At 37.1% G+C, this 13,298-nt stretch overlaps 1 protein-coding gene across 5 annotated transcripts in view; it reads right to left on the bottom strand.

The window, feature by feature from the left end:
• CENPE (centromere protein E) overlaps positions 1-13,298 on the bottom strand; it is an 81,264-nt gene that overhangs the window by 55,540 nt on the left and 12,426 nt on the right. For all 5 annotated transcript variants that reach the window (XM_019962361.2, XM_070791129.1, XM_070791128.1 and 2 more), the window contains exons 9-15: positions 10,734-10,785; positions 8,932-9,019; positions 8,238-8,367; positions 7,173-7,292; positions 6,119-6,277; positions 2,591-2,735; positions 624-712 (exon numbers count right to left, since the gene is read on the bottom strand). In XM_019962361.2, the coding sequence (XP_019817920.2) occupies positions 624-712; positions 2,591-2,735; positions 6,119-6,277; positions 7,173-7,292; positions 8,238-8,367; positions 8,932-9,019; positions 10,734-10,785 (783 nt within the window). The remainder of the gene's footprint in view (positions 1-623; positions 713-2,590; positions 2,736-6,118; positions 6,278-7,172; positions 7,293-8,237; positions 8,368-8,931; positions 9,020-10,733; positions 10,786-13,298) is intronic.

Raw genomic sequence — 13,298 nt, 5'->3', positions numbered from 1 at the left:
ATCTTACCATTCCCTAACATGTATCATTCTTCTAATATACAGCTGAGAATTTTGACACTAAAAGTCAACCCTTTTTATCCCTAGGGGATTGTCACTAAGTCACTTGCATCTGACTCTTTGCGACACTATGGACCGTAGCCCACCAGAGTCCTCTGTCCCTGGGATTCTCCAGGCAAGAATACTGGAGTGGGTTGCCAGGGGATCTTCCCAACCCAGGGAATTGAACCTGCATCTCTTAAGTATTCTGCATTGGTAGGTGAGTTCTTTACCACTGGGCTTCCCTTGTGGCTCAGCTGGTAAAGAATCCGCCTGCAATGTGGGAGACCTGGGTTCAATCCCTGGGTTGGGAAGATTCCCTGGAGAAGGGAAAGACTATCCATTCCAGTATTCTGACCTGGAGAATTCCATGGGCTGTATAGTTTATGGGGTTGCAAAGAATTGGGATAGGACTGAGCAACTTTAACTTTCACCTTACCATTAGCACCACCCAGGAAGCCCTAAACGAAACTAAAACTGTTACTGAAATTAATTGAAAGCTAGAAATGTGTTACAATAAACACCAATAACAAATGAGTTTTAAAAAGAGTAAAAGCATAATGCTCTGTAAAATACACTTAAATTACCTGACTTAGTAGCTTTGTTGCTGGATTCCATTCTATCTCAGTCAATGTATCAAGAGTGTTACTGAAAATATCAGACTCTGAACAGAGAGCTATAATTATAGAGAAAAGAAATTTATCCATAAATATGTTATTAAGCTTCTTAAAACTCAAAGATTAAAAAAATTCTCATTAGAGGTAATAAACTCAAACTAATATGTACTACTATATGAATGAGAAGAATACATTAAAAACAAATATGAACATTTGTATTATTGTGTGAATTAAGATCACTGGTTAGAATAAGTGATAAAATACACGGATCCTTAGTACAGTATAGGTAAAAAGGACAAATTCTAAATTTGAGATTTGATTATTTTAAGTGGATTTAAAAATGCCCCTAAGAGAAATAATAGCATATGAAGCAACTGACAAAGAATTAATCTAAAAAATATACAAGCAGCTCATGCAGCTCAATTCCAGAAAAATAAACGACCCAATAAAAAAATAGGCCAAAGACCTAAACAGACATTTCTCCAAAGAAGACATACAGATAGCTAACAAACACATGAGAAGATGCTCAACATCACTCATTATCAGAGAAACGCAAATCAAAGCCACAATGAGGTATCATTTCACGCCAGTCAGAATGACTGCTATCAAAAAGTCTACAAATAATAAATGCTGGAGAGGATGTGGAGAAAAGGGAACCCTCTTACACGTTGGTGGGAATGCAAACTAGTACAGCCACTATGGAGAACCGTGTGGAGATTCCTTAACAACTGGAAATAGAACTGCCATACGACCCAGCAATCCCACTGCTGGGCATACACACCGAGGAAACCAGAGTTGAAAGAGACATGTGTACCCTAGTGTTCATCGCAGCACTGTTTACAATAGCCAGGACATGGAAGCAACCTAGACGTCCATCAGTAGACGAATGGATAAGAAAGCTGTGGTATATACACACAATGGAATATTACACAGCCATTAAAAAGAATGAGGTGGATGAAACTAGAGCCTATTATACAGAGTGAAGTAAGTCAGAAAGAAAAACACCAATACAGTATACTAACGCATATATATGGAATTTAGAAAGATGGTAACGATGACCCTATATGTGAGACAGCAAGAGACACAGATGTAAAGAACAGACTTTTGGACTCTGTGGGAGATGGCGAGGGTGGAATGATTTGAGAGAACAGCATTGAAACAAGTATATTATCATATATGAAACAGATCGATAGTCCAGGTTCGATGAATGAGACAGGGTGCTCAGGGCTGGTGCACTGGGATGACCCTGAGGGATGGGATGGGGAGGGAGGTGGGAGGGGGTTCAGGATGGGGAACACATTTACACCCATGGCTGATTCATGTGAATGTACGGCAAAAACCACTACAATATTGTAAAGTAATTAGTCTCCAATTCAAATAAATTAATTAAAAAAAAATAAAGAAAAGTCAGCACAGCAAAAAATAAATAAATAAAATGCCCCTAAAAAATACTTATAACTAAGGTGGGGACAATTCTGAAACAGATTTCTGTTGTAAACACAGGAATTCTTTCAAGATTAGTAGTTTAAGGCTGACGTTATGTGGATACTAATTTAACTGGATAATTATTATAACAAAAATGTGTGCTTCAACTACAATGCATCATCATTCTTAAGAGATGTGGAAATAATAGAAAACTTCATGAACGTTCACTTTTTAAAAATCACTTAACTTTCTCATTATCTCCATTGTAATTACACTTAAAATATTAATACATACATTTTATTTAAATGTGTTTATCACATTACTGAGTTATAAATAAAGTCCTGCTTTAGGGAGGGGACATATGTACACTGATGGCTGATTATGTTGAGGTTTAACAGAAAACAACAAAATTCTGTAAAACAATTATCCTTCAATTAAAAAATAAAGTTAAAAAAAACGTCCCTCTTTATAGGGATGCTTTTATAAATGAAAGTAATTGGAAAAGTACTCACATTCATCAATTTCTCCTAAACTTACAGTAGCCTTATGTGTTCTTGTTGTTACATTCACTGCCATATTAAATTCATTTACGTAGTTTGAGTCCTTCATTTTGTTAATTTTCCCCGCGCACCAAGTGACTCTTCGTTTTTTTTTAGCCTAAAAAGAAAGAAATCAAAATTACCTCACATAGATTGGGGCTCATATACTGTAAAACAAAGGAACTAGTTTCCATTTTAAAAAACCATTGCCTTGGTGGAATTTTTACTAAGTTGAGTTTAGTATCTTAATAGTTTAAGGATATCCTGAGATAAGAAAATATACTCAAGCTTTTCAGATCAGTGTTTAACCCCTGAAAACTTTGATGAAACCATCATTTACACTATATGTTTTATTTGAAGGTTTACTTATAAGCTTTTCTGGAACATAACTGAAAGGAATTGGTTGACATACAACTCTTCAAGTACTCTGGTGTTACAAGGAAGGGACAGCTGCTGCTGCTACCCCATGGCTATCAACAGCACTTTGATAGTTGCTGTAGTTAACAACCCAGTTCCGTTCCCTCAGTTATCTGGTCATCTGTCACCTTCCCTAGCACCTTCCTCTTGGCTTTACAAATGCTCAAGCCTATTTATTTGCTTTTGATTTTTTAAAGAAACACACTTGCCTCCTCACTTCTCTCTAGCTACCATTTTCTTTTAGTTTATACACTATCTTCTTCCTCATCATTTATCTACTTCTTCTTTGTCTCTTCAGGATCATTTCTGTCTATTGCACTGCATCTCAAGATTAACTGCTGTTCCCAGAATACACTGCTCGCTTTCATGCCTCTACACACACTACCTTTAGGTTTGAGACAGCCAGCCCTTTCCACAGCCTGCTCTGCAAAACCCAGCTGTACATAAATATTTTACTCCAATGACCTTCAGCTCAACACCATGCGCTATACTATTTCAAACTCTGAGCACTATGAATGTGTGTCTCCAACCATCTTCTGATATCTCAGCAGAAAAGTTAAACCTATTTCACAAAGACAATATAAGCCTAAACTTACAAAAGCATTCCTTCTTCTGTCCTTGTTGAACAGATGTTTCTCCTTCTAAGGCCAGACTCTTCAACTATATTCAAGATCCCATCCCTTTGGGTATCTCTACCCACAGGAAGGTGGCTTTTATTACCAACGCATAACTCAAACTGCTTTTGCAAATAAGCTTTTCATTTCTAAATCTGAAGCATCTTTGTCTTCAGCATCTGTAAGCAGATGTAAGCAGAACATGACACTGCTTACCACATTCACCTGATTTCCTTTCAATTCTAGAGCTCAACATGGGCTCCTTTAGGGATTCTTTTATTCTGCTTTTGACTAAAAATTGTTGTTTCTTGGGGTTCTGTGTTTGACCCTCTGTTCTTTCCATTCTCAACATGCTCCAAGGGCAAGCTCATCCATTCCCAGGACTTTAAATTGGATCAGCTGTAGTTAATACCCAAACTAACATCTCCATCTCAGACCTTTCACATTTCCAACTGCCTGATCTTTTAAAATGGAGATGTCCTGAATCAAACATTGAGTAGCTCCACTACTCTTCATTCAGTGAATACACACACTACCAACTGCCCAGAAAGCCTACTAATGCTTCCAAGTCATTCAGGATGCCTCCTTCTCTCTTTCCTTGCCCCTGCATTCCAACAACCACAAAGTCCAGTTGAGTCTGCCTCCCAAATGGCTCTCCAGTTTATCCAATTTCTTCCATCTTCAGAACCACAATCCTTGTAGAGGCCAAATCAATCTGATGCACATAGCAATCACACCTTTCCAAAATGCAATTGCGATTACGTTCTATACAAGGCTTTTCCTTGTCTTTAGCAAAATGCAAAGTTCAAATCCCTTAATGTGGTTTACAATGCCCATGCCACCAGAAAGTCTAATATATTGTTGTCCCACAACTTCAAGCTTTTGCATATGTGTTTTTCTGAAATACTATTCCCTATACCTTCCACTGGGCTATTTTCTACTCATCACCCAGTCAAGAAACAGATCTTGAGTGTCTCTATACTTAGTGTGGTGATCTGTACATGATACCTATTAATAATACATATATTTTAAAAACATATTTATTTCTGGTTATGTAGGGTCTTTGTTGGTGCGCAAGCTTTCCTTTAATTGCAGTGAGTGGGCCTCTCATTGCAGTGACTTCTGTTGTTGTGGAGCATGGGCTCGAAGTGGGCTTCAGGAGTTGTAGCCCCTGGGCTCTGGAGCACAAGCTCAACAGCCGTGGAGCACAGGCTTTGTTGCTCCGCATTTGGGGTCTTCCCAGAATAGGGATCAAAACTGTCTCCTATGTTGGCAGGTGGATTCTTTACTACTGGAGCCACCAGGAAAGCCCAGTAATAATCTTAGCAGTATACATTTAATGAGGATTTCTGAGTGTAAAGTATAGTGTTATGCACATACTGTATGTTACTTCACTTAATTCTCACAACAATCCTATGAAGTAGGGGTCAACCTATTATATCACAGATAAGGAAACTGTGGCAAAGTATATTTGAGAAATTGTCTAAGGTGAGGTGTTAGGAATTGACAGAACTGGGATTCATACCCAGGGAGTTGAAATCCAAAGGCTATCTTCTTAAATAAAAAAAATCTGTCAGATAAATAAAACCCTATTAAAAACAAAAAACATACAAATCGGAAGTTAGAATTTTGATTACTATGCTGATCTATAGTCTAGATCAATTTCTTGATATTAACATTCTTGTTTCTTTAAACAGAAAATATTCCAATATACTTCAGACACCCATGGTTTCCAATCAGCTAATGAATTATATAAGAATTTCTTAAGAAACCTATTGCAAACAGATTCCTTTGCTATACTGTAGACTGAAAACCACAAAAGACTTCAAATAGCCAAAACAGTCTTGAGAAAGAAGGGCAAAGCTGGAGGCATCATGCTTCCTGATTTCAAACTACAGTGCTATAGCAATCAAAACAATATGTATGATAGTGCCACAAAAACAGACGCATAAAAACAATGGACTAGAAGCCCAGAAATAAACCCTCACATGTATGATCAATTAATTTACAACAAAGGAACCAGGAAGATAAAATAGGGAAAGGACAGTCTGCTCAGTAAGTGATGCTGGGAAAACTGGACAGCCATATGTAAAAGAATGAAACTGGACCACTATCTTACTTACACATAAGTAAGAAACATTTACACTGGACCTCTATACTTACATGTATATAATATATGATTTTCTCATATATAAAAATCAATTGAAACTGATTAAAGACTTGAATGTTAACACCTGAAACCATAAAACTCCTAGAAGAAAACTTAAGTAGTAAGCTTGAATCCTTGAATTAGTACTTCTACATCAGGGGATCGGTAATTTTAACGAACTTCAAATATACAACAGGTTCTTGGTTTCTTGAATATAATGTAGTGAAAGATGATAAACGAATAATTATGTAATAAATATATAGGAATGTCCAGTTCTATTCTCTGTATACCAAGTTTAAGCTGTCATTTTTTAAATTTTACCTTTAATTCTTGCTGCGATGAGAGGGAAGAAGATGTCACTAGCATCCGTGTTAGGTTTTGGATTTTCTCAATCTGGACTTTTTGAAGTAGATCTTTTTCTTCCAAGAGCTGGGCCAGTTGGTCTTTTTCCATTGCCTGGGCTCGAGTCTCTAAAGAAACCTATAGAATGTAATAATGGATTATGTTAATAATAAATGTAGCTATATTTTAAAACCTTGAAAGTAGCTTAAAAGAACAGAATAGAAATTTGTATGTGAACTAAGAGAATTTTAACTATATTGAAATAAAACATACTCTATGTGCAGAACTATAATACACAGTTACCATAATCACTAATTTCTCAAACTAAAAATAAAGTAAAATAACCATTTCTTCTCATGTCATTATTCTAAATGCTGTGTGTAAAATTATTACAATGCAGCTAAGGCAATTCTATTAACTGCTTAAAATATATAAATAGAAGGCAGAGAGATCATAAAAGCAGAGACTTGAATACCTACAGCAAAGAAGAGATGTTTTCATAAGATTACCATTTGTTATTTTAGATCACTCCTAAAAATATCACCAGAATGCAAGATTTACACAAAATCGAGGGCCATAATAGTCAAAACAAACAAATTACAATTATAAGTGATTATCCTATTTTATTGAATTCCTATTCTGGGTTTGGAAAGAAAAGTTCAAGATAATGTGAAACTCTGGAAAGTAGTTTTAGGTAACTATACATGGCCTCTCTCTTTTTTAACCTAATTTCCTATGTATTTGTGATAATTTTTTACAAAAACTCTGTCAACTTGGCCCATCTGAAAACATCAAATTTTGCCCTTTGAAAATGAAAAACAAAACCTAAAATAATTTCAGGAAACCAAGTCTTTTAGTTTATAGTATATTAAACTAAATTTTGTATGAGTTGATTTCTTCTTAGTTGAAAATTGTTTTAAACTTTCAGTTTACAAGCTCAGTTATTGATGGCTTCAGAATCTCTGGGCATTTAGGCAGATCTCAATTCTAAATCTGTCTCTTCTCTTTACTGAAATACATGGTTCATACATACCTCCTCTAACTGCTTTTTAAGATCCATTATTTCTTTCCTATATCTTTTCAGGAGAGCTTCATCACTTGATACCTCGTTAACATAAGGTGTATTCTTCATATATTTGGCAGTGCTGGCAAACTGGGAAAAAATGCAGAAGTGTTATGCACTCAACATACACACAAATTAATAATACTTGGTTTTCTTGTAATTAAGATTTGTAAAAAAAAAAAAAAAAGAAAAAAAATCAGTACTCTTCCCTTCCCAGGTAGTTTAATACTTCTGATACAGAGAGCATTCTATGTCTCCATAACAAGGCCAGTAGTGCTCCCATCAAAAGCCCTTCTCCTTCCTTTGAACTCTATCCTACTTAACTAGCCACTTAAGCATTAATCCAAGGCAATCATGTTGGAAGAAAGGTCTTGTCTTCCCTATAAGACTATCAATTCTGTGAAGCCCATGACTCTATTTTCTATCTTTTTCCTCTGACAGTACCTAGATCTAGAACTCAGTAGCTATTTAAACCAATGTTTCTTAAAGTGTATCAGAAGTAACTTTAAGTGGGTACATGAAGTTGTCCATTATATATGACACTGAATCCTTCATTGAGACAGCTATTCTACTGACAATTCAGTTCTCCCACCCTAACCCTCCTCCTTTTTTTCTTTAAACATAAAATGCAGGACCTAGGCTCAGTGCAAAGACAGGCAACAATTGGCTAGCAGGAGTTTTGGAAGTTTTTTTGTTGTTGTTATAAACACATATAAATGTTTTTTGAGTCACCTTCTATTTGTTCTAAGTGCTATTAGTTCTTCATTTATGGAACTGATATAAAGTTTCCTTTCATAAGTGAGTTTGTAAAAATAAAAAATCAAGTCAATTTCAGTAAAATAGTGTTGAATGTGGCAGAAATTGTGGAGGTGGGATAATGGATTTTGGATTTTGTGATTTTGGAAAAACATATCAATCTTATTTTATCAGGTATGTTATGTCAATTAAAAGACCTATACCTATTTTTAGTAGGTAATTTTTCCTTCTTAAAGATGATATCCCCTCATATTAATTTGAGATAAAAATCAAACTCACCTGGAGAGTACTAAGTGTTTCATCAAAAGACACTGGAGTAATCGTGCAGATGATACGTGTTTTTGCATTTCCTCCCAAGGAATTCTGGAGAATTCGTGTTAATTTGCTATCTCGATAATTTATGAAACCACTTAAAGAGAAATGAATTTGGGAAGAAAAAGAGAAAGCTTTTATATAACAAAATTGGTTGGTTTTTAATGGAGAACCTTAAAATAGCTATAGTTATAAAATTAGTTCTTTACAGGTTATATGGGGTAGATTGAAACTGTTAACTAAAAAAATATTTAAAATACAGAAAGTAAATTTAATAGAACACAATCATATGTATAAGAAGCCACAAATGCTCACAGTCATGAGAGCTTTTGAATATATGAAAGAAATAGGTACATATATTTTGAGTGTCACTAAGGGATTCCCACATGGCACAGTGGTAAAGAATCTGCCTTTTCCAATGCAGAAGACTCAAGAGACGTGGGTCAATCCCTGGGTCAGGAAGATTCCTTGGAGTAGGAAATGGCAAACCACTCGTGTTCTTGCCTGAAAAATGCCATGGACAGGGGAGCCTGGTGGGTTACAGGATATGGGGTGGCAAAGAGTAGGACATGACTGAGCAACCACACACAAAACTATTAAAATTTTCAACCTAATTTAAACATAAGTATTAACAGACAAATGTACAGTGGGGTACACTTACCCAACTTGTCCATCGCTAAGTTTCTTGATCACTTGTCCCAAAATAAATAAACTTCGATTTATATTACAGCCTTCCTTGAGTCGCAAACCTGTATTTATTACACAAATATAAATACTAATATTGAGCTTTGTATTGGATGATGAACTTATTTATCAGCAAATTATGAGAGAAAGTAGAAATTAAAGGGACAGATGTTGAAGTCTCTATTTTGGACTAAATCTGAGTCTACCTTTAATATCACCAATGGAGGTGCTCTCTCCCTACCCTCCCACCTATTAGATGAATCAGAAAGGCTATCATCTGAGAGAAACAGCACAACAGAAAAGATGAAAAAAAAAAAAAGAACAAGAGGGAGGAAAAGTCCGTTTCCTAAAAGATCCCCTCTAATTACTCCATTTGAATCTAGTTTTTTAAAACTTCAAATACAGACAACTACAGACTTAAAACCAAATTTGTGGACTCACAACCCCAAAATCTTTAATTTTAAAACTAAATATGCACACATGACTCTAACATTAAAAAAAGAACAAGTACTCTGAAAAAGCTCTATTCCAGTTTTATGCCCCTACCAGGACAGGTTTCCTATCCTCTCTTACCAGGAAACCATGTTTATTATTTATTCTTCTGGAGATTTTTAGAAATACAAGTTCATATACACTCATTTCTCTCTTTAATTTTCAGACAAATAGTAGCATACTACATATACTATTTTGTCCTTTGCTTTTTTTCACTTGCATCAGATTAGTAAACACTGGTCTTTTTCATTATTTTTCATAACAGAATTTCACTGTATGGACGTATCAGAAATTACTTACCCAGAACCCTGTTGAGGGATATGTAGGATTCCAATCTACTATGTACACACAAAATAATGCATCAAATAACTCTGAATAGCTGTTATTTCACAGGGGCATTATTTAGCTGCTACTATAATACTGTTATTTAATAAGCCAACTTGAAACAACAGTATGTACTTCCTGTTCATAGGTCTGATTTGGTGGAGATGGGCCATGCTCAGCTGGGTAACTTTATGTCAAGCTGCAGGAAATTAACACGAGGGAGGCTTGACATCTTTATGATTTTGCACCTTTCCATCTAAGTGTGCGTTTCCATTTGTTTATGTATTAATATTTGGTTATGTCCTTTAGGTCTGTTTTTGAAGTTTTATTTTTTTGGCTCTGTGCAATTTTTGTTGAGTTTCTTCTGAGGTATTACATCTTCTAACCTATTATTGTATATTGCATATTTTTGTACACTAAATATTGTAGCTGGTTGTCTTTAAGAATTATTAATGTCTGAATATTGTGTACCCCATGACCTTTCTGAATTTTCTTACTAATTATGAAAATTTAGATGGTTTTCATGGTACTCTCATAAGCTCTTCAGCTATACAATTCTAGAAACTGCATAGTTTTGGCTTTTTAAAAAATTGATGGTACAGTAGCCCAAGGACTTCCCTGGTGGCTCAGTCGGTAAAGAATTTGCCTTCAGTGTGAGACATGGGTTTGATCCCTGGCCCAGGGAAGACTCCCTGGAGAAGGAAATGGCAACCCACTCCAGTATTCCTGCCTGGAGAATTCCATGGACAGAGGAGTCTGGTGGGTCACATGGGGACGCACAGCCCATGGGGTTGCAAAAAGCTGGACACAACTCAGCGACTCACACACACACAGTATCCCAAATGAGATAATCAGTCAGATACAGAAGCTACTTTTTACACTGAGGACTTTTATCACAATATTATTATTATCCTTACTTTATTAGTTTCTAAAATGCACGGCAGCACTTTAAGTTTTCCTTACCTTCAGCACCTGTTTGAGCAGCCCGTTCACTGCCTGCAAGATCGACCAAATTCTGTAAGACAGATGGAAATAAACCTTTAGAAAGTATAACTGGAGATAAAATCCAAACCACTGAAAGAACATTTTAATCACGCAGTTTACTTGAACACTCCACCTGTGACCTCATCTCTCACTTCACCGTTTAGGCCTTGCCTTGTCAAACCAATCCAGAACGTTTGTTCCTTCTTTGTAACGCAACATATCTCCATAATGCCGCCAGAACAGGTTTTCTATTTCCTACACAAAGTTCAGAACCTTATCATGGTGAATGTGATTCTTTGCAATCTGGCACTTGTGTTGCTTCAGCCTTCTATCTACTCATTACCTATGCCTAACTCAAGCGGAACTACTCACTACACCCTGAATACCTCACATACTTCTACACTTCCAAGTGCTACCCTATGCCATTCTCTGTTACCTCTAAAGTTCTTTATTCAGGATCCAAGGCAAATGTTACTTGCTCAGTGTAGCTTTGCTGATTTTATCCTTCCTCCTCCCATTCCCTGAATGAGCTGCTCTTTTAAACTGTGTACCCAGAGGTCATTTTCAGTTCAGTTCAGTTCAGTGGCTCAGTTTTGTCCGACTCTTTGCGACTCTATGAATCGCAGCACACCAGGCCTCCCTATCCATCACCAACTCCCGGAGTCCACTCAGACTCACGTCCATCGAGTCAGTGATGCCATCCAGCCATCTCATCCTCTGTCGTCCCCTTGTCCTCCTGCCCCCAATCCCTCCCAGCATCAGAGACTTTTCCAATGAGTCAACTCTTTGCATGAGGTGGCCAAAGTACTGGAGTTTCAGCTTTAGCATCATTCCTTCCAAAGAACACCCAGGGCTGATCTCCTTTAGAATGGACTGGTTGGATCTCCTTGCAGTCCAAGGGACTCTCAAGAGTCTTCTCCAACACCACACTTCAAAAGCATCAATTCTTCGGCGCTCAGCCTTCTTCACAGTCCAACTCTCACATCCATACATGACCACAAGAAAAACCACAGTCTTGACTAGACAGATCTTTGTTGGCAAAGTAATGTCTCTGCTTTACAATATGCTATCTAGGTTGGTCATAACTTTACTTTCAAGGAGTAAGCATCTTTTAATTTCATGGCTGCAGTCACCATCTGCAGTGATTTTGGAGCCCCCCAAAATAAAGTCTGGCACTGTTTCCACTGTTTCTCCATCTATATCCCATGAATTGATGGGAGTGGATGCCATGATCTTCGTTTTCTGAATGTTGAGCTTTAAGCCAACTTTTTCACTCTCCTCTTTCACTTTCATCAAGAGGCTTTTTAGTTCTTCTTCACTTTCTGCCATAAGGGTGGTGTCACCTGCATATCTGAGGTTATTGATATTTCTTCCAGCAATCTTGATTCCAGCTTGTGCTTCTTCTAGCCCAGCGTTTCTCATGATGTACTCTGCATAGAAGTTAAATAAGCAGGGTGACAATATACAGCCTTGACGTACTCCTTTTCCTATTTGGAACCAGTCTGTTGTTTCATGTCCAGTTCTAACTGTTGCTTCCTGACCTGCATATAGGTTTCTCAAGAGGCAGGTCAGGTGGTGTGGTATTCCCATCTCTTTCAGAATTTTCCACAGTTTATTGTGATCCACACAGTCAAAGGCTTTGGCATAGTCAATAAAGCAGAAATAGATGTTTTTCTGGAACTCTCTTGCTTTTTCCATGATCCAGTGGATGTTGGCAATTTGATCTCTGGTTCCTCTGCCTTTTCTAAAACCAGCTTGAACATCAGGAAGTTCACGGTTCACATATTGCTGAAGCCTGGCTTGGAGAATTTTGAGCATTACTTTACTAGCGTGTGAGATGAGTGCAATTGTGTGGTAGTTTGAGCATTCTATTGCCTTTCTTTGGGATTGGAATGAAAACTGACCTTTTCCAGTCCTGTGGCCACTGCTGAGTTTTCCAAATTTGCTGGCATATTGACTGCAGCACTTTCACAGCATCATCTTTCAGGATTTGGAATAGCTCAACTGGAATGCCATCACCTCCACTAGCTTTGTTCGTAGTGATGCTTTCTAAGGCCCACTTGACTTCACATTCCAGGATGTCTGGCTCTAGGTCAGTGACCACACCATCGTGATTATCTGGATCGTGAAGATCTTTTTTGTACAGTTCTTCTGTGTATTCTTGCCATCTCTTCTTGATATCTTCTGCTTCTGTTAGGTCCATACCATTTCTGTCCTTTATCGAGCCCATCTTTGCATGGAATGTTCCCTGGTATCTCTAATTTTCTTGAAGAGATCTCTAGTCTTTTCCATTCTGTTGTTTTCCTCTATTTCTTTGCAATGATTGCTGAAGAAGGCTTTCTTATCTCTTCTTGCTATTCTTTGGAACTCTGCATTCAGATGCTTATATCTTTCCTTTTCTCCTTTGCTTTTCACTTCTCTTCTTTTCACAGCTATTTGTAAGGCCTCCCCAGACAGCCATTTTGCTTTTTTGCATTTCTTTTCCATGGGGATGATCTTGATCCCTGTCTCCTGTACAATGTCACGAACCTCATTCCATAGTTC

Source organism: Bos indicus, chromosome 6 (genome assembly GCF_029378745.1).
Source record: "Bos indicus isolate NIAB-ARS_2022 breed Sahiwal x Tharparkar chromosome 6, NIAB-ARS_B.indTharparkar_mat_pri_1.0, whole genome shotgun sequence".
In the NCBI taxonomy this organism is placed as follows: Eukaryota; Metazoa; Chordata; class Mammalia; order Artiodactyla; family Bovidae; genus Bos; species Bos indicus.
Note: the sequence above shows the minus strand (reverse complement) of the source record. Positions and strands in the feature narration are given on the sequence as shown.